Here is a 22,556-nt window from a genome sequence, read left to right on the forward strand (position 1 = left end):
ATTTTGCTGCCTGCCCCCCCCCCCCCCCCCCCCCCCCCCCCCCCCCCCCCCCCAAACTCTCACCCCGACCCAGAACTAGCCCAGCTAACCTGTTTCCAGGCCCTGGCGAGCACTGCTCCAGGATAAGGATGCCCCCCCCCCCCCCCCCCCCCCCCAAGACTCTGAATGAGGTGTAACCTCTCCGCTGATTGGGAATAACCAGTACTACAGGAGCAATATTGATCTTTTCACCGCGTGAGTGAAGGAGGCTTGAATTACTAAGCAGCCGCAGAGCCCAAGCAGTGTCCTTGTTCCCGTTCACCCTGTGGTTTATTGAAGGGGGCGCAATGTGTGGCTAATCCAGGAAGTACTGGATTTCCAATAATTGTGGTCTTACGATCAATACCTGCAGATAAGTAGCCTATTTTATAAAAGTTCCACTCCTTGAGAGGTACTTTATGCTGTTGAATGCAATACAATAACTGAAGCAACGCTTTGTTGGGTTGGTCTTTTTTTAATCCCTGTTCCATTGTCGGTGAGCACTGACCTCTGTTCAGTCTCTAAGCCCGACGTAGAGGATAAAGAGCGTGATTGTGTGTTGTTTTCATGGTTTTCTTTTCTCAGATAAAGGGCAATTGTAAAGTTGGAGGGCGTGTGGGAATTTCATGCAACATTTGGGTACATTCTGAATTGGCTATCACCGTATCATGAACGGTTTGTTGCGCCAGGCTTTGCGCTTTTCAATCACGTGTGCAGCCATGTGCTTTCTGGCCCTGCCACCTGTTCTTCCTGCATGTGGCAGGGGCAGAGGGCTCTCGGGTGCCGCTCGACCATAGATGGACTCGCGGTCTTTGTGCGCTGCGCGTTCCAGGGTTGCTTTAACTTCGCCCTGCCCACTTTCTTTCCCGAGGATCAGGTAGCAAGGCCAGTTGTGGCATTCCCTGCTGCCACTTTGCCTAAGATCAAGCAAACTCCTCTTGAGACTAAGTGAAAGCCAAGAGCATTGGGTCGCTGTCATATCAGAAAGGACAGTTTTAAACCCACTAATCTATCTGGGAAATTCCTGAGTTTTCAAAGCGGTCAGACCATCAGGACCTGTTTTGTCAGGTTCCGTACGAAGAATTGTGGTCAAATGTGACAGACAGCACTTTGACTTCTTTAAACATTGGATTTTTGGGGGGGCACTGGTGAAGGGAGATGGCTTGGAGGAGTTGGACACCCCACCCCCCATCTCCCCTCCTCTCGAGGTCAGGGAACCAGATGTAGTTGAAGCTCTCAGCTTAGAGCAAGATGGCGCGCTGCCATCTCCTCGATGGGCAACTAAGGATGGTTACTTAATACTGGCCTTGCCAGAGAGCGTTTTACCAGAAAGAAATGAGAAGAAATTGAAAGGCTTGTTTTGCTACAGTACCGTTAACCACCTCAGGCGAACACAATACCTCGGTTAAAGCAGTGCAGGGTCCACAGCAGCTGTTTTGCACACAGCAAGATCCCACAGCAGGGCTCCCTCCCTCTCTCTCTCGTCACAGATTGCAAGAGTGCAGGTGCATGTCCTTTTAAATTGGGATGAGAGTTTCTGCCTTCATTACCTTTTCAGGCAGTGAGTTCCAGATCCCGACAACCCGCTGGGTGAAAATAGGTTTCCTCCCCGCTAACCCTCGACCAATCACTTTAAATCTATGCTTCACCCTAGCCACTGACCTCTCTGCTAAAATAAATGGGTCCTTTCCATTCACCTTATCCAGACCCCTTGCAATGTTGTCTATCGCAATCAAATCTCCCCGCAGCCTCCTCCTGTTCCAAGGAGAAGAAGTAAATAAGCTTAGCCTATCCAGGCTTCCCTCATCACTGCCGTTGTCCGGCCCTGGGTGGCAACACCCTAGTAAATCGCCTCTGTACCCTGTCAAGCGCAGTGATATCCGTTCTGTAATGCGATGACCAGAACTGCACACTCAAGTTGTGGCCGAACTAATGTTTTACATCGTTCCGGCATAAACTCCCTGCTCTTGTATTCGACCTCAGCCAGTAAAGGAAAGGATTCCACCTGCCTTCTTAACCATCTTGTCGACCTGTCCTGCAACCTTCGGGAATCTCTGGATGTTAGCTCCCAAACTTCCACATTTCCTCTACACCTCTCAGTATTCTCACATTTGTTAGGTCAATTATTGTATTGTTATTTCCTGATTATTTTTTTTGTGTGGGCCCCCCGATGAGTAGTGAAACAGCAGTGCAGCACGATGGCACAGTGGTCAGCACGGCTGCCTCACAGCGCCAGGGACCCGGGTTCGATTCCGGCCTTGGGCGACTGTCTATGTGGAATTTGCACTTACTCCCCCTGTTGCGTGGGTCTCCTCCGGGCGCTCCGGTTTCCTCACATGGTCCAAAGGATGTGCAAGTTAGGTGGACTGGCCACACTAAATCGCAGCTTATGATCATAGGTCATAGATTTACAGTGCAGCAGGAGGCCATTCGGCCCATCGAGTCTGCACCAGCTCTTGGAAAGCGCACCCTACCCAAGCCCACACCTCCATCCTATTCCCATAACCCAGTAACCCCACCCGACACAAAGGGCAATTTTGGACACTAAGGGCAATTTATCACGGCCAATCCACCTAACCTGCACATCTTTGGACTGTGGGAGGAAACCGGAGCACCCGGAGGAAACCCACGCACACACGGGGAGAACCTGCAGACTCAGCACAGACAGTGACCCAAGCCGGAATCGAACCTGGGACTCTGGAGCTGTGAAGCAATTGTGCTAACCACAATGCTACCGTGCTGCCCAAATATAAATATTATAAAAAAGGGGGTTGCCCATTTCAGACGGAGATGAGAAATTCTTTCTCTCAGAGGGTCGAGAGTCTCTGGAACTTTCTTCCTCAGAAGGCGGGGAAGGAAAATCTGAATGTTTTTAAGGCCGAGGTGGACAGATTTTCGATTAACAAAGGGGAGGTGAAAGGTTATCGGTGGGGGGGGGGGGGGGGGCGGTCAGCAGGGTCATGGGGGTGAGGTTCCAATCAGATCAGCAGTGATCGTATTGAATGGGGGAGCAAGACTGGGATGGCTGAGTCGCCTCATCCTGCTGCCTAAGTTTTGTGTTTGCATGTATGAATTCAGTTTGTCAGTGTTGGGAAAAACCCTATCTTTGTACGTCTGCTCTCAATATCGATCAAACACAGATGCGTGGAGGTTAGTTGCCGTTGCAGACTCATAACGATGCGATGTGATTAAAAATCGGGTTGTCAAAATAGACTTTATGAAATTTCTTCATCTCCCTCAACACCCTTGGTTACTGGGGGTGGAATATTTTCACAGTGCATACCTCAATCAGCCCGAATTGCTCTTTTATCTCCTGACTGTGTTTATCCAAATTTAGCTAACTTGCATTCATGAATGAGTGCAGAGAGAAGTTGCTGGCACTCGTGTGATGGTTTTATTTTTTGTAAAGCCGTTCTGACAGTCTTGCTGTTTACGTTGAAACTTTTCTGCGGTTTTAAATTAATGTGTCTCTTTTTTTGGTCACAGCATTTCAGGGGATGTGCTTTGTATCCTTCATCAACTCGCACCTTTGATGTCAAACATCCCACTCTGCCCTGGGTGTACAGAGGGATCGGGGTTTTCCTTGTGCACAAGTCAATGAAAGTGGGGAGACGTGTGCAGCGAGCCATTAGTAAGGCAAATGGTCCGCTGGCCCTCATTGCAAGATGATTTGAGTTCCGAAGTAGGGATGTCTTACTGCAGTTATTCAAGGCCTTGATGAGGCCATACCTGGGGTATTGGTGTGCAGACTTCGTCTCCCCAACTAAGAACATAGAACATAGAAAAATACAGCACAGAACAGGCCCTTCGGCCCACGATGTTGTGCCGAACCTTTGTCCTAGATTAATCATAGATTATCACAGAATTTACAGTGCAGGAGGCCATTCGGCCCATCGAGTCTGCACCGGCTCTTGGAAAGAGCGCCCTACCCAAGGTCAATACCTCCACCCTATCCCCATAACCCAGTAACCCCACCCAACACTAAGGGCAATTTTGGACACTGAGGGCAATTTATCATGGCCAATCCACCTAATCATTCTCACTCATACACTCACACGCTCACTCAGTCACTTTTACTCACACACTCACTCTTAAACACTCACATGCTCACTCACTCAGACTCACTCACTCACTCAGACTCACTCACTCATTCACACACTTGTACTCACTCACTCTCACACACTCAAACTCACTTTTATGCACACACACACTCACTCGCACACTCATACTAACTCTCATGTTGTGAGGGACAGTGAGAAAGGGGGGGGACAGAGAAAGGGGGGGACAGAGAGAGAGGGACGCAGAGAGAGAGGGATGCAGAGAGAGAGGGATGCAGAGAGAGAGGGATGCAGAGAGAGAGGGACGCAGAGAGAGAGGGACGCAGAGAGAGAGGGACGCAGAGAGAGAGGGATGCAGAGAGAGAGGGATGCAGAGAGAGAGGGATGCAGAGAGAGAGAGAGGGACGCAGAGAGAGAGGGACGCAGAGAGAGGGATGCAAAGTTTATCTTCCTGTAGAGAGAGTGAATCAGAGGTTTACTCGGCTGATATCGGGGTTGCCGGGTCTGTCCAATGAGGAGAGTGAAGAGATATTGGTTCAACTGGGTCAGCAGGGTGGCACAGTGGTGCCTCACAGCGCCAGGAACCCAGGTTCAACACTGCCTGTACATTCTCCCCGTCTCTGCATGGCCATGTTAAATTGCCCCTGTGTCCAAGGATCTGCAGGTTAGGTGGGGTTTATGTGAAATGGGCAGGTGAGAGGGTAGTGAACCTGTGGAATTCTTTACCACGGGAAGCTGTGGAGGCCAGGTCACTGAATGTATTCAAGAACGAGATAGATAATTTTTTCGATTTTAATGGCATCGAGGTATGTGGGGAGTAATTGAGATTGAGTTTCAGCCATGATCATTTTGAATGGCTTGAAGAGCCGAATGGCCCACTTCTCCTCGTTTCCATGTTTTAGAGCCACTCTTAAAGCTTAGCTCTTGGGCAAAGTTTGTAGTTTCTCCTCGTTCGCCTCAGCATAAGTTTTCAATCTGCGAATGTTCCTGCAAAGTGCCCTTGGAGATATCCGAGCGCGAGCTGTTGCCGCACGTTTCTAGTCTTTGCTGTTTTTCGATTTTACGGATTTTCACATTCCGCCGCTCTCAGTCACATGACAGATTGCGGCGGGAGAGTGAGTGGGAGGGATTGGGCAGGGGTGGAGTGTTTGGGCATGTTACTGAGTGTGAGCCAGATTTGAGCAGTGTGCACTGTCCCGAGGATCAGCCATGATCACATTGACTGGCGAACCACGTTTACTTGCTGGGTGGATTGGCCATGCTAAATTGCCCCATAGTTTGAAAAAATGAATTGTGTGCTTTCAATTTATTAAAAAGAACATTGACTGGTGGAGCAGGCTCAAAGGCCTGCACAACTGACTCCTGCCCCTATGTTTCTCTGTTTTGACCAATTGGCTGTGACCATACGGGGAGACTGTGAAAGGATCTTGAAATGAGCTCTTGTTTTCTACGGGTTGTGACACGTTAAGTGATGGACTCCTGTTGTCGTTGTTGTTGCAGCGAGGAGAAATCGGAAGACCACGAGCAGGCCGGGCAAAGGGAGAACCAGCTGAAAGTGAAGAAACACAAGAAGAAGGAGGAGCACGATGAGGATAAGCACCGAGAAGCCCAGCCAACCGAAGCTCTGGTCCCAGAGCCGGCAGACGGCAACAAAGCTGAGACAGCTGAGCAAGAAGGAGCAGTCGCGGCTACCCCTTCCACTCCCAAGCCCAGGCGCTCCCTGATTCGAGACCGTGGCCCGCTGTACGACGACCCCACGCTCCCCGAGGGATGGACACGGAAGCTGAAGCAGAGGAAGTCTGGGAGGTCGGCGGGGAAGTACGATGTGTACATTATCAAGTAGGTAACCCTTAAAGTGGTATTTGAACCGTTGAAAATCTATTTACCGCAGTTTCCACACTCGCTTCGACATCTTTTGTTGCGCTGTCGAGTGCACCGCCGGCCGTGGCTATCCCAGTACTTTCCTTGCCGGCCTCTTCGGTCACTCCTTCTCTAATTTTGAACTCATCTGGATCTAAATTCCAGCTGCTCTCTCTCTCTTTCTCTCTCTCTCTGTCTCTCTCTGTCTCTCTCTCTCTCTCTCTCACACACTCACTCACTCACTCACTCACTCACTCTCTCTCTCTCTCTCTCTCTCTCTGTCTCTGTCTCTCTCTCTGTCTCTCTCTCTCTCTCTCACTCTCTCTCACTCTCTCTCTCTCTCTCTCTCTCTCTCTCTCCCCCGGCGCTCGCTGACCTATGTTATCTCCCAGTCCCTGCAGCACCTCAATTTTAAAAAAATTCTCATCGACATTTACAAGTCCTTCCCTATCTCTGTGACCTCCTCCTGCCCTGTAACTCTCCAAGATCTCTGCACTCCTCCTGTTCTCGACTTCTGCGCCACCCTAGTTTCCATCGCTCCCCATTGGCGACCGTGACTTCGGCCACTTAAATCCTAAACTCTGGGATTACCCTCCTAAATCCCTCCATCCCTTTGACTCTCTCCCCTCCTGGAAGATATCCTTACTATCTCATCGTCTGAGCTTTCAGCCTCTTGTTCAAAAAGTTTTCTATGGTTCAGTGTGAAATTATGTTGGCATGGGGTGTTTCTCTTAAAGTAAAGGCACTACACAAATGAGTGGCCCGGTAGCACAGTGGTTAGCACTGTTGCTTCACAGCGCTAGGGTCCCAGGTTCGATTCCTGCTTGGGTCACTGTCTGTGCGAAGTCTGCACGTTCTCTCCGTGTCTGCGTGGGTTTCCTCCGGGTGCTCCGGTTGCCTCCCACAAGTCCCGAAAGACGCGCTTGTTAGGTGAATTGGACATTCTGAATCCTGCCTCTGTATACCCGAACAGGCGCCGGAATGTGGCACCTGAGGGCTTTTCACAGTAACTTCATTGCAGTGCCTACTTGTGACAATAATAAAGATTATTTAAAAATAAGATAATAATTATTATTATAATGCAAATTGTTTGTTTGACCAAATGGCAATTCTCCATGTGACCCTGCACATGTATAAGTCAAGTAAAGTTACCATCGTCCCAGATGACTATAGGCTGCTTTCCTCTTTTGAGGGGGAGAGCTCCTGGTGGTGATTTAACAAGAGGATCACCACACCTCAGGCGAGGGGCGAGGTTGAGAAGGCCTCAGCCGTTAACATGAATTGAACCTGCGGCTGTAGGCCTTGTCCAGCCAACAGAGCTAAAACAGCCCCCTGACAACATACAGGGGGCATCACTGCTAGATATTAGGGTATGAACACAGCGACCAGCAGTGAGAACTCTGGCTAGCATCCCATTCTCTAGCCACAGGCTCTGGCACTGGCACTCATCTTTATGGCTGGGCTGATTGTCCTGGCTCAGGCATGGGTGAAACCGGGTACCTTCCCAGTCTATACAATTCCGCTGCTCACTAAACCTCAAAGCAAAGCTTCCCGGAGTGTTTGTCTACTTTGTCGGACTGGGGAGATATATGGAAACACTTCATAAAAGGCTGGTGGTTTATTGGGCGAAACCGTACAGTTTTAAAAAGAGCAAACCATCACTGGGCTTTATTTCTAGAGGGATAGGATTGGAAAGTAGAGAGGTTACGCTCAGCCAGCATGTAACTTTGGATAGGCGACACTGCATGTGATTCTGGTCACCATGTTATAAAAAGGATATTGAAACACTGGAGAGGTTGCGGAGATTTATAAGGATGATCCCAGAAATGCGTGGGTTTACATATTTGGGTGGCACATGCTTAGCTGTGCTGCCCACAGCACCAGGGACCCAGGTTCAATTCCGACCTTGGGTCGCTGTCTGTGCGGAGTCTGCACGGTCTCCCCACGTGTCTGCGTGTTTCCTCCGGGTGCTCCGGTTTCCTCCCACAGTCCAAAGATGTGCAGGTTGGGTGGGGTTATAGTGTTATGGGCCAGGGTTTAGAGAACCCCAAAGTGTATCATGGAGTTCACCTGATCCACACTTTTAATAGATTGTGGTATGGGGAGCACACGGCCTACTCTACAGGTGTGGTACAGCAGAAATGGAAAAGTATTTTTTTAAAGCAAAACATTATTTATTCTATGAACTCAAGTTAACCTTTTTAAAACATACAGTGAACATCTTAGCAACCATTAATTCAAATACAAACCCCAAAGAATACAACACTAAGTAATCCTTTAAGCTATCCTTTTAACACCCAGAAGACTTAACAAATCTTTAAACAAAAGCACATCAGGTTAAAGTCACTACTGCGAGCAGTTATTAGTTTTAAATAACCAGGATCGATTTACAGTCTTTAGATTACAGAGAGAGATTCATACATAGGGGCTGGTTTAGAACACTGGACTAAATCGCTGGCTTTTAAAGCAGACCAAGGCAGGCCAGCAGCACAGTTCAATTCCTGTACCAGCCTCCCCGAACAGGCGCCGGAATGTGGCGACTGGGGGCTTTTCACAGTAACTTCATTGAAGCCTACTTGTGACAATAAGCGATTTTCATTTCATTTCACCTTCTGGCTGTGACTGCAGCTATCCAGCTCTGAAAACGAAACTAAAACACACCCTGCAGTCTGCTCAAAAATGAAAGTAAAAAGCTGACGACAGACAGCCCAGCTCCACCCACTCTCTGACATCACTGCAGTGGTAAACACCCATTTCTTAAAGGTACTCTCACCACAAATATTTATACACCCCCATTTATAAACACCCATTTCTTAAAGGTACGCTCACATGACACCTCCCCCAAGAAAAAAAAATAAACCATCAACTTAAGATGGTTTCATTTTTCACCTTTTCATCATTCTTTAAGAAATGCACACAGTAAATATACTTTTTTGTTTCAAAAAAACAACACACACAAACAGATATAATAATATGGTCCTTTTTTTTTGGTTCTTCCTCCAAATGAAATCCTTCTCGATTGACAGTCTTTGAACAAGAAGGTCTCTGCACGATCTGTCCATTTCTCTACGCCTCGGCATTTCTCTTTAAAGTCAGATATTTTGTTCAATCTGATCACAGAGTCCCTTGTAATTCTCCAACACATGCGCATTGGTTATCACAGCTTTCCGGCAGTCAAATGCCTGTTGAAAGTCCGCTGTCCACTGAAATTTTCGATGTTTCTTCAGCAAGTCCATCAGTGGAGCTACCACGCTACAAAACGTTTGCACAAATGTTCGATCAAATCCACTCATGCCAAGAAATCGCATTATTTCCCTTCGTCTTGAGGGTATCGGAAACTCCTCAAGGAAATTGACTTGGCCTTTTCCAAATTCACTTTTGGCTAGGTTTAGCACTAAACCCGCCTCCTGAAGTCGATCGAATAACTCCCTCAGATGTTTTAACTGTTCTTTCCATGTTGGGCTGAAAATTATCAGATCGTCGATGTATACCGCACAATTGGGTAATCCTGAATCGACTTTGTTAGTTAACCGTTGAAATGTGGCTGGGACGTTTTTCGTACCAAATGGCATAACGTTGAATTGGTATATACCATCTGGAGTCACAAAAGCTGAAATCTCCTTCGCCCTTTCGGATAAAGGTTCCTGCCAGTAACCTTTAAGTAAATCCAGTTTGGAAATAAAAGCTGATTGTCCCACTTTCTCAATGCAATCCTCCAAACGTGGGATAGGATAAGAGTCCATTCTTGTAACTGCATTAACCTTTCTATAGTCCACACACAACCATTGGGTACCGTCTGGTTTAGGTACCAATACTATGGGTGAGTTCCATTGGCTGCAACCCACTTCAATTATGCCATTTTTTAAGCATACTCTCAATTTCTTTGTTAACCTGTGCCAATTCTAAAGGGTTAAGTCTGTATGGATGTTAGAACATAGAACATAGAACAATACAGCGCAGTACAGGCCCTTCGGCCCACGATGTTGCACCGAAACAAAAGCCATCTAACCTACACTATGCCATTATCATTCATATGTTTATCCAATAAACTTTTAAATGCCCTCAATGTTGGCGAGTTCACTACTGTAGCAGGTAGGGCATTCCACGGCCTCACTACTCTTTGCGTAAAGAACCTACCTCTGACCTCTGTCCTATATCTATTACCCCTCAGTTTAAAGTTATGTCCCCTCGTGCCAGCCATATCCATCCGCGGGAGAAGGCTCTCACTGTCCACCCTATCCAACCCCCTGATGTTGTTTGATTGGAACAGCATTTCCCACAACCAAATCATGTATAGCCATTTTAGTACTTCCCAATTTATCTCTACAAACTTGCCCTTGTGATATCAATAACTCTTTCAGGTCAGTTCGTTTTTCATCTGGAAGATAACTCAACAATTTATCCCAATTTTTAAGAGCATCCTCATTTTCCAATTTAATTTGAGGTATGTCAAATTCACAGTCATCTGGATTTGGTTTGTAACTTTGAGTTTTAATCATTAAAACTTCCTCCATTTTCTCTTCTTCCCTTTCATAGAATCATAGAAGTTTACAGCATGGAAACAGGCCCTTCGGCCCAACCAGTCCATGCCGCCCAGTTTTTACCATGAAGCTAGTCCCAGTTGCCCGCACTTGGCCCATAACCCTCTATACCCATCTTACCCATGTGACTATCTAAATGCTTTTTAAAAGACACAATTGTACCCGCCTCTACTACTACCTCTGGCAGCACATTCCAGACACTCACTACCCTCTGAGTGAAGAAATTGCCCCTCTGGGCCCTTCTGAATCTCTCCCCTCTCACCTTAAACCTATGCCCTCTAGTTTTAGACTCCCCTACCTTTGGGAAAAGATGTTGACTATCTACCTTATCTATGCCCCTCATTATTTTATAGACCTCTATAAGATCACCCCTAAGCCTCCTACGCTCCAGGAAAAAAAGTCCCAGTCTATCCAGCCTCTCCTTATAACTCGAACCATCAAGTCCCGGTAACATCTTAGTAAATCTTTTCTGCACTCTTTCTAGTTTAATAATATCCTTTCTATAATAGGGTGACCAGAACTGCACACAGTATTCCAAGTGTGGCCGTACCAATGTCTTGTACAACTTCAACAAGACGTCCCAACTCCTGTATTCAATGTTCTGACCAATGAAACCAAGCATGCCGAATACCTTCTTCACCACCCTGTCCACCTGCGACTCCACCTTCAAGGAGCTATGAACCTGTACTCCTAGATCTCTTTGTTCTATAACTCTCCCCAACGCCATACCATTAACTGAGTAGGTCCTGGCCTGATTCGATCTGCCAAAATGCATCACCTCACATTTATCTAAATTAAACTCCATCTGCCATTCGTCGGCCCACTGGCCTAATTGATCAAGATCCCGTTGCAATCCTAGATAACCTTCTTCACTATCCACTGTGCCACCAATCTTGGTGTCATCTGCAAACTTACTAACCATGCCTCCTAAATTCTCATCCAAATCATTAATATAAATCACAAATAACAGTGGACCCAGCACCGATCCCTGAGGCACACCACTGGTCACAGGCTTCCAGTTTGAAAAACAACCCTCTACAACCACCCTCTGTCTTCTGTCGTCCAGCCAATTTTGAATCCAATTGGCAACCTCACCCTGGATCCCGTGAGCTTTAACCTTCTGCAACAACCTACCATGCGGTACCTTGTCAAAGGCTTTGCTAAAGTCCATGTAGACAACGTCTACTGCACTGCCCTCATCTACCTTCTTGGTCACCCCCTCAAAAAACTCAATCAAATTTGTGAGACATGATTTTCCACGCACAAAGCCATGCTGACTGCCCCGAATCAGTCCTTGCCTCTCTAAATGCTTGTAGATCCTGTCTCTCAGAATACCTTCTAGCAACGTACCTACTACAGACGTTAGGCTCACCGGTCTGTAGTTCCCAGGCTTTTCCCTGCTGCCCTTCTTAAACAAGGGCACAACATTCGCCACTCTCCAATCTTCAGGCCCCTCACCTGTGGCTGCCGATGATTCAAATATCTCTGTTAGGGGACCCGCAATTTCCTCCCTAGCCTCCCACAACATCCTGGGATACATTTCATCAGGTCCCGGTGATTTACCTACCTTGATGCGCTTTAAGACTTCCAGCACCACCTCCTCTGTAATATGCACACTTCTCAAGACATCACTATTTATTTCCCTTAGTTTCCTAACATCCATGCCTTTCTCCACCGTGAATACCGATGAGAAATATTCATTCAGGATCTCACCCAACTCTTGTGGCTCTGCACATAGATGTCCTTGTTGATCCTTAAGAGGCCCTACTCTGTCCCTAGTTACTCTTTTTCCCTTTATGTATCTGTAGAAGCTCTTTGGATTCTTCTTTGCATTATTTGCCAAAGCAATTTCATGTCCCCTTTTTGCCCTCCTGATTTCCCTCTTAACTCTATTTCGACAATCTCTATACTCTTCAAGGGATCCACTTGATCCCAGTTGTTTATGTACGTCATATGCCTCCTTTTTGACCAGAGTCTCAATATCTCGAGTCATCCAGGGTTCCCTACTTCTACCAGCCTTGCCCTTCACTCTAAAGGGAATGTGCTTACCCTGAACCCTGGTTAACACATTTTTAAAAGCCTCCCAGTTACCACCCGTCCCTTTGCCTGCCAACAGTCTCCCCCAATCTACCTCTGAAAGTTCCTGTCTGATACCATCAAAATTGACCTTGCCCCAATTAAGAATTTTAACTCTTGGGCCAGACCGATCATTCTCCATAGCTATCTTAAAACTAATGGAGTTATGGTCACTTGTCCCAAAGTGATCCCTCACTAACACTTCTGTCACTTGCCCTTCCTTATTTCCCAAGACGAGGTCAAGTTTTGCCCCCTCTCTAGTCGGTCCATCCACATACTGAATGAGAAATTCCTCCTGAATACACTCAACAAATTTCCCTCCATCCAAGCCCCTAATGCTATGGCTGTCCCAGTCAATGTTGGGAAAGTTAAAGTCCCCTACTATTACCACCCTATTATTCTTGCAGCTATCTGTAATCTCCTTACATATTTGCTCCTCAATTTCCCGCTGACTATTTGGGGGCCTGTAGTACAGTCCTATCAAGGTGATCTCTCCCTTCTTATTTTTCAGTTCCACCCATATAGACTCAGTGGGCGAACCCTCGGATATATCCCCTCTAAGTACTGCCGTGATGTTCTCCCTAATCAAAAAAGCCACTCCCCCTCCTCTCTTACCTCCTGTTCTATCCTTTCTATAGCATCTGTACCCCGGAACATTGAGCTGCCAGTCCTGCCCCTCCCTTAGCCATGTTTCAGTCATAGCTATGATATCCCAGTCCCATGTGCCCATCCATGCCCTGAGTTCATCCGCTTTGCCCGTCAGGCCCCTTGCATTGAAATAAATGCAGTTTAATGTAGACTTTCCTTGCTCTCTGCCCTGCTTTCTCTGGTCATGCTTTACACACTCTCCCTTCCTGCCTTTTGTTTCCATCCCCACTGACTTCCTACATCGGTTCCCATCCCCCTGCCACATTAGTTTAAACCCTCCCCAACTGCACTAGCAAACACATCCCCGAGAACATTGGTTCCGGTCCCACCCAGATGCAGACCGTCCGATTTGTACAGGTCCCACCTCCCCCAGAAACGGTCCCAATGTTCCAGGAATTTGAAACCCTCCCTCTTGCACCATCCCTCAAGCCACGCATTCATCCTAGCTATCCTGTCATTCCTACTCTGACTATCACATGGCCTTTCAAAGTACCTTTTAAGCATATTCACATGACACACTCGGTGAGTCTTCCTTTTATCTGGTGTTTTTACCACATAATTCACCTCACTTAATTTCCTTTCAATTTGATAAGGTCCACAAAACCTAGCTTTTAAAGGTTCACCTACCACTGGTAACAATACTAAAACTTTATCTCTACTGGCAAAACTACGCACTTTGGATTTCTTGTCCGATACCCGTTTCATCACATGTTGTGCAACTTTTAAATGCTGTCTAGCCAATTCACCTGCTCTATTTAATCGTTCCCTAAAATTTGACACGTAATCCAATAATGTAATTTCCGATTTTTCATTCACCAATAATTTAAGTGGTCCTCTTACCTCATGACCAAAAATTAGTTCAAAAGGACTAAATTTGGTTGACTCATTAGGTGCATCCCTCATTGCAAACAGTACGAATGGAATTCCTTTATCCCTATCCTCTGGATAATCGTGACAAAAAGCCCTCAACATTGTCTTTAATGTCTGATGCCACCTTTCTAACACTCCCTGCGATTCTGGATGGTACGTAGTTGATTTAAATGTTTTTATTCCTAAACTATGCATAACTTCTTTGAATAACCTTGAGGTAAAATTTGATCCTTGATCCGATTGTATTTCTGTGGGTAGTCCATATCGAGTAAAGAATTGAAGTAATTCCTCCACAATCTTTTTAGCAGTAATATTACGTACTGGAATGGCCTCTGGAAACCTAGTAGACACATCCATTATTGTCAAAAGATACTGATTCCCACTTTTTGCTTCAGGAAGCGGTCCTATGCAATCAATTAGGACCCTTGTAAAAGGTTCCTCAAATGCTGGAATGGGTATTAAGGGTGCTGGTTTTATCACTGCTTGAGGTTTCCCTATCACTTGACATGTGTGACATGATTGACAAAATTTAACTACATCTTTATGTAGTCCAGACCAATAAAAATGTTTCTGGATTTTAGCTTGAGTTTTCCTTATTCCCAAATGACCTCCCACTGGTACCTCATGTGCAACTCGCAACACCTCCTTTCTATACCCTACCGGCAATACTACTTGATGAACTTCTGCCCACTTTTCATGTAAAGGTCTCCATTTTCTCATCAAGACATCATTTTTACGGTAATAACACTGGTATACACGCAGATTCCTCTTCCGTATATGCTTTCTGATACATCCGTTTTATTTCTATATCTTTCGGTTGTAACTCCACCAGTGTTCCTGAACTAAAAATATCCGCCTCATCCTCTACCTGTTCTTGCTCTTTTTCAATCATCTGATCAAAAATCGTTCCTGATAATTGCACTTCAACTTCATCTTCACTCTTTGATTTCTCCTCTTGTCTTAACCTGTGACTTTGCGACCTTGTTACTACACAATCCAGAAAAATCCCAGGATATTCGTCCTTCAACACTGCAGTTGTCTGATTTTCCATTGGCTTATCAACTACAGTAGGCATCACTCCCAGCTGCGATCCAGCTAACTCATTACCCAAGATAAACTATATTCCGGGACAAGATAGTTTCTCTATTACTCCTACTACCACTTCACCACTCTTCACTGGACTTTCCAACCTTACCTTATATAATCTCACCCTGAATTCCACATAATACCACCTTTTCTGACAACATTCTTCCCAAACTACATAACTCCTCATCTCTTACCATTAAAGATTGACTAGCTCCCATATCTCTTAAAATTGTGACTTTACCTGCTCCTCTTGATACACATGAGTAAACTTTACCCACACAAGTAAATTATTTAAAGAGATCTGGCACCTTCTTATCAATCACCTCTTGATCAGGCTGTACAATCTTTTGCACCTCCTTCGCTTCCCTTGGGCTTTCCTTTACCACTTTAACAAACCCCACTGTCTTCCTGTTTTACCACATCAGCCTTCCCAGTGCTTTTCTTCAACCACCAACACTGTGACTTTACATGGCCTAGTTTATTACAGTGAAAACATTTGAAACTTTTCATTTCTTTTCCACCCTCCTGGATTTCTTTTTTAATCTGAGGTACCCTCTCCTTATTATCTCCCATTAGATCACCTTTGCCACTACCACGTGAGCATTTCTCATGTCCCCAGTTTCTATCCCTCACCGGCTGAAACTGATGTTGGAAACCAAGCTTTGATTTATGAACTAATTCATAATCGTCTGCCATTTCCGCTGCTAATCTCGCAGTTTTAACCCTCTGTTCTTCCACATGAGTTCACACTACATCAGGAATAGAATTTTTAAACTCCTCCAAAAGTATAATTTCTCTGAGAGCTTCATACGTTTGGTCTATTTTCAAAGCCCTTATCCACCTATCAAACTTATTCTGTTTGAGCCTTTCAAACTCCATGTATGTTTGATGAAATTCTTTCCTTAAATTTCTAAACCTTTGTCTGTAAGCTTCAGGCACTAGTTCATATGTACCTAATATGGATTTTTTTTCACCTCCTCATACGTCCCAGATACCTCCTCCGGTAGTGATGCAAGCACTTTACTAGCCCTACCTATCAGCTTCGTTTGAATCAATAATACCCACATGTCCTGTGGCCATTTCATTTGTTTAGCCACCTCAAATGAAATGAGAAAGGCTTCTACCTCCTTCTCATCAAACCGCCGCAATGCTTGGACATATTTAAATAGATCCCCACCACGCCTTCAACTTTGACGCTCTTTCTCACTATCCTCATCGCTACTGTACGTTTCCCTTTATGTCTGCCAATTTTAACTGACTGTCGTGTTTCATGGCCATTTTCTGAAGTTCAAACTCTTTCTATCTTTTTCCCTGATCTGTATCTCCCTTTCTCTTTCTTTTTGTTCTGCTGGGGCTATTCTTTCTTTTCTCCTTCTCTCTCTTTTTCCTCTCTTTTGTATTCAAGCTGCTTTAATTCTTTCTCATGTTCCATTTGTTTAAGTTGTAACTGAATTTTTGCCATTTCCAATGAGTCAAACAGTATCTCAGGCAACTTTAAATACTTAGCCACCGCCATAATTACCTAATCTTTTTGCATTTTGTCAGGTAATGTTAACAGCAAAGTTTTTGCCAAATCTAACAGTCTGCTTTTAGTCTCTGTTCGTAAGGTACTGCGTGTGACCGTCTCCACCCCCAAAACTTCAGAGCCTCTGAAAGAGCCATTGTCCACAACACACTCCTACTGACTAGAATACCACACCTGAAAAGCAACCACAATGTGCTCACCCCTCAGTGTCTTTAAGTTCACTAAGCCAATCCAATAGATAGACTTTTATCCCCCTCGAGCCCCCAATTGTTATGGGCCAGGGTTTAGAGAACCCCAAAGTGTATCATGGAGTTCACCTGACCCACAACTTTTAATAGAATGTGGTATGGGGAGCACAGGGCCCACTCTACAAGTGTGGTACTTCAGAAATGGACAAATATTTTTTTTAAACAATGTTTATTCTATGAACTCAAGTTAACCTTTTTAAAACAAACAGTGAACATCTTCGCAACCAGTAAATCAAATACACCCCCCTAAGTAATCTGTAAGCTGTCCTTTTAACACCGAGAAGACTTAACAAACCTTTAAACAGGAGCACATCAGGTTAAAGTCACTACTGTGAGCAGTTATTAGTTTTAAATCATCAGGATCGATTTACGGTCTTTAGATTACAGAGAGAGATTCATACACCTTCTGGCTGTGACTGCAGCTATCCAGCTCTGAAAACAAAACTAAAACACACCCTGCAGCCTGCTCAAAAACGAAAGTAAAAAGCTGACAGACAGCCCAGCTCAACCCACTCTCTGACATCACTGCAGTGGTAAACACCCATTTCTTTAAGGTCCTCTCACATGACAATAGGGAGGGGGAGGGGGCCTATGTAGGGTGCTCTGTCAGAGGGTCGGTGCAGACTCGATGGGCCAAATGGCCGCCTCCTGCACCGTAGGGGTTTTATGATCAGGAAAGGATTGATAGGTTGGGGTCTCTTTCTCTTTAAATAATTTTTTGGGGGGTGTGGGAAGTGTAGTTGTGGCCCTAATCGAGATCTTTAAAATGACGAAAGGTTTGGATCGGGTGGAGACGGAGGGAATGTTTTCTCTTGTGGTGAAGAGCAGGACGAGAGCGCATACCCAACAAATCTAATCGCGGGAGGCAAGTGGGCATTGAATTCAGGAGAAATGTCTTTCCTCAGAGAGTGGGGAGAAGGTGGAACTCGTTCCCACACCGAGTGAGGTGAATCGTCAAGATGTGTTTCAGGGGAAGCGAGACCTGGGAGAAGGGAAGAGAGAGTTAGAATGGTGGATTTAGACGAGCAAGGGCGGGAGGAGTCGCGGGTGGCACATGAAAATCGGCACGGACTGGTTGGTGTTTCTGTGCAGTGTATCCGAAGGAACCATGTGTACGAGTACAGTTAAGAATTAAAGAGGAATGAGACTTCCGGTGGCGGCAATGAGTGAGTGAGCCGCACATTCGGGGATTCTCACTCCGGCGGGATTTGAGGACCTGCTTCCCCAGTTTGGCGGGACTGTGAAACGACGGCCACGGAGGGCTAAGGAGCGAGCAGAGCTGCATGGAACTGCGGGAGAGCAGAAAGCAGCACAAACGGGAGAGGAAGGGACAAAGGCAAGGTGCAGGGGAAGCTGACCCAGGAGCAAAGATGGCGGACCTCGGACCCGGCGATCCAGCAGGCGCTAGAAAACATGTTGCAGGTGATAAAGAGCAGTTTTGAGTTGTTGAAGCGGAATAACTTGGACCCACTTCAGAAGGCAGTGGATCAGCTGAACCAGAGACTGGGTGCCCAGGACGACAAAGTTAAGGAGCTGGGGGAGGCGGTGGAGGAGCAGGCGGACGTGCAGACGAATGCTGCGCTAGATGTCGACGGGTTGAAGGAGAAGACTGCTGGACAGAATAGAGGAGCTGGAAAATAGAGCCCGTGGACAAAATCTGAGGATCATCGGCCTCCCGGAGGGGGCGGAGGGAGCTGATGCCACAGCGTTCGTGGTGGACCTGTTGATGCAGCTGATGGGGGCTGAAGCCTGTCCACGACCGCCGGAGCTGGAGGGGGCACACAGAGCACAGGCGAGACAGGTGCGTCTGGGGGGGGGGCCCTGTCCGATGGTGATTAGGTTCCACAGGTTTGTGGAGAAGGAGCGGGTGGTGCAGTGGGCAAAGAGCGCTAAGAGCAGCATGTGGAATAACAGTGTCCTTCACATTTACCAGGACCTAAGCCAGGAGGTGGCCAGGCGGCGAGCAGCCTTTAAACAAGATAAGGAGGTGTTGTTCAAAAAGCACGTGAAGTTTGGTCTGCTCTTCCTGGCCCGTCTTTGGGTTATGCATCAGGGCCAACACCACTACTTCTCCGAGCCCGAAGAAGCGACGGACTTTGTGAGGGATCAGGGGCTGGTCTCGAAAAGAGGTCCCACGGACACAAGCTATGGTCCGTGAATTACTGGTTGAAGGGACGCCTACTGTGCCTGGACTGCAGGTCGACTGTTTACTGCTTTAAAGGTGCCTTGTGGTGTATTTTGTGTGGTCAGTTTTTGCCTGTGGGGGGAGGGTATCCTCCCTCCCTCTCAAATGGTCTTTTTCCTTTTTTCTGATGTTTTTTTCTTCTCTCTTTTTTTCTCCTGTTGTGGTGGGTACCTTTTGTTGGGCTCTCTGAGTGCGCTGGAGCCTGTATGGTAACAAAAGGGTGGCCGGTCAGCAATGGGGATTAAAGATGTTGGGTGGGGGCTTTTGTTTCATTTATGTCTAAGGTTTTTATGTTTGTTTCGGATGGGGGATGTACGGGTATTGGGTTATTGCGGTGTTATATATATATTTTTTTGGTGCTCAGAAAGGGACGTGGGTTAACACTTTTCTGTGTACGAAGCTGGAACTGTATTGTACCTGGAGCAGCCTCGCGTTGCTGTTTGATGTTCACATCTTGTTTGATCTTTCCCATCTTAGTGAGACTGCTCCAGTGGGTTCGAGTGGGGGAAGGTGTGCTGGGGAGTGGGGAGATGCGGTCGGGGAAACAATGAGAGTGAGACAAGGGGGCGCCGGAGCGACGAGTCACCGGGCTAACAGATTGGCTAGCCAAGGGAGTCAGGTGGGGGGGAGAATACAGCCATTGAATGGCAGGGGTGGGGTTATCGGGGGATGTTGGGGGGGGGGGGGGTTTATTTTGCTGACGTGGGGAGGATCTGAAGTAGGTCATGGAAAGGAGGTCGGGGGTGGAGGCAGCCAAGAGGCGAGCCAGGAATGGCAAAGCACATGGGCCGGGGGCGGGCCCAAGAAAGGTTATGGCTGACCGGCAGGGAAGGGGGGGGCGGTTGTGCCCCCCAACCAGGCTGATCACCTGGAATGTCAGGGGACTAAATGGGCCAGTTAAAAGGGCACGTGTGTTCGCGCATTTGCGGGCTTTAAAGGCGGACGTAATTATGTTGCAGGAGACACATCTGAAGTGTCTGACCAGACTAGGCTAAGGAAGGGCTGGATCAGCCAGGTCTTCCACTCGGACTTGGATTCGAAGTCCAAGGGGGTAGCAATTATGAGCAATAAGCGGGTTCAATTTGAGGCGGAGGGCGTAGTCGCAGAGGGCGGGGGCAGATTCCTTATGGTAAGGGGCAAGCTGGAGGGGAGAAGAGTGGTGCTGGTGAACATATATGCCCTGAACTGCGACGACGTTGACTTTATCAAAAGAGTGCTGGGGAAGATCCCGGACCTAGACTCGCGTAAGTTGATAATGGGGGGGGGACTTTAATACGGTCCTTGACCCGGGGCAGGACCGGTCATGTCCCAGAACGGGCAGACTCCCAGCAATGGCAAAGGAGCTGAAAGGGCTCATGGAGCAAATGGGGGCTGTGGACCCATGGAGAGCCAGACAGCCGACGGGAAGGGGCTACTCTTATTCGCATGTTCATAAAGTATATTCTAGGATTGATTTTTTTATCGTGAGCAGGGACTGGGTAGGGGATGTAAAGAATTCGGAATACTCGGCAATCACTATCTCGGACCATGCCCCACACTGCGTGGACCTGCAGGTCGGGGGGGCAAATTACCAACACCTGCAATGGAGGTTAGACGTAGGACTGTTGTCGGAGGAGGGGATATGTGAGAGACTTCGGAAGTGTATGCAAAATTACTTGCAGGCGAACGATACGGGGGAGGTTTCAGCAACGACCCTGTGGGAGGCGCTGAAGGCAGTAGTGAGGGGGGAGCTGATCTCAATTCGGGCTCACAGAGTCAGGGCGGACAGAGCAGAAAAGGACAGATTGGTTAGGGAAATTCACCGGATAGACGAGGAGCATGCGGGGTCCTCGGGGGAAGACCTACTCAGGGAGAGACGGAGATTGCAGTCGGAACTGGGGGTGCTATCCACGAGTGGGGCCGTGGAACTACTTAGGAAGGCGAGGGGAGTGGTGTATGAGCATGGGGATAAGGCCAGTAGATTGCTAGCGCAGCAACTCAGGAAGAGGGAGGCGGCCAGGGAAATAAGTAGAGTGGTTGATGGGGAGGGGAGCAGAGTGGAGGACCCGGCAGGACTGAATAAGGTATTTCGGGACTTCTATAGTAAGCTGTACACTTCAGAACCCCCGGAAGAGCCGGAGGAGATGAAAAGGTTCCTGGATGGACTAACCTTCCCAAATGTAGGCAGGGGACTAGTGGACGGGCTCGGGGCCCTGATTAGAGCAGAGGAGGTATTGTGGGGCCTAAAGGCCATGCAGTCGGGGAAAGCCCCGGGACCAGATGGATACCCAGTACAGTTTTACAAGAAGTTCTCGGAGATAGTGGGACCGGTCCTGACAAGGGTTTTTAATGAGGCAAGGGACAGAGGGACCCTGCCACCGACGATGTCGCAAGCCACCATCTCGCTGATACTGAAGTGGGACAAGGACCCGGAATCCTGCGGGTCATACAGGCCAATCTCCCTGATCAATGTGGATGCCAAGCTCCTGGCCAAGGTCCTGGCGATTAGAATTGAGGACTGCGTACCGGAGGTGATTGGGGATGATCAGACAGGGTTTGTGAAAGGCAGACAGCTGACAGCTAACTTGAGAAGATTGCTTAATGTGACCATGATGCCCCCGACGGGCAAGGGGGTGGAGGTAGTGGTGGCAATGGACGCTGAGAAGGCCTTCGACTGGGTGGAGTGGGGCTATTTGTGGGAGGTGCTTGGACGGTTTGGGTTCGGGGAGGGACTGGTTAACTGGGTCAGACTATTGTACCAGGCCCCAAAAGCTAGCGTTAGGACGAACAGGATAATGTCAGATTATTTCAGACTACACAGCGGGACCGGACAGGGGTGCCCACTCGCCCCGTTGAGAGCTGCGGAGGGGTGGAAGGGACAACCCTCCCTAGATTTCTGTTCATCTTCCAGTGCCTCCCGATATTTATCCCACGGTCCTTCTTCAAAAGGACTGGCAAAATCACCATGAGCTTTGTCTGGGCGGGAAAATCCCCGCGGGTGAAGAAGGTGATGCTTGAAAGGGGGGGGACTGGCATTGCCGAGTCTGATCAACTACTACTGGGCGGCTAACATAGCCATGATAAGGAAGTGGATGGTGGGTACGGGGTCTATCTGGGAGCGAGTGGAGGCGGCTTCGTGCAGGGGCACCAGTTTGGCAGCCCTGGTCACGGCTCCCCTACTGCTGTCGCCGGCCAGGTACTCCACCAGCCCGGTAGTGGGGGCGGCCCTGCGGATATGGGGCCAGTGGAGGAGGCATGTGGGGGTGGGCGGGGGGGGGGGGGGGGGTGCGGCGTCTGCCTGGGCTCCAATATGGGATAACCATCGATTCGCCCCCGAAAACATGGATGGAGGGTTTCGAACATGGCGGCGGGGGTGGGGAGGGTGGGCGATATGTTCCTGGAGGGGAGCTTTGCTAGTTTGAGGGGCTTGGAGGAGAAATTTGGCCTGGTAAGGGGAAATGA

At 47.7% G+C, this 22,556-nt stretch overlaps 1 protein-coding gene across 2 annotated transcripts in view; it reads left to right on the forward strand.

Annotated features, from left to right (window-relative positions):
• mecp2 (methyl CpG binding protein 2) overlaps positions 1–22,556 on the forward strand; it is a 199,537-nt gene that overhangs the window by 171,113 nt on the left and 5,868 nt on the right. For both annotated transcript variants that reach the window (XM_072487990.1, XM_072487991.1), the window contains exon 2: positions 5,577–5,915. In XM_072487990.1, the coding sequence (XP_072344091.1) occupies positions 5,577–5,915 (339 nt within the window). The remainder of the gene's footprint in view (positions 1–5,576; positions 5,916–22,556) is intronic.

Source organism: Scyliorhinus torazame, chromosome 22 (genome assembly GCF_047496885.1).
Source record: "Scyliorhinus torazame isolate Kashiwa2021f chromosome 22, sScyTor2.1, whole genome shotgun sequence".
NCBI classification, from domain to species: Eukaryota; Metazoa; Chordata; class Chondrichthyes; order Carcharhiniformes; family Scyliorhinidae; genus Scyliorhinus; species Scyliorhinus torazame.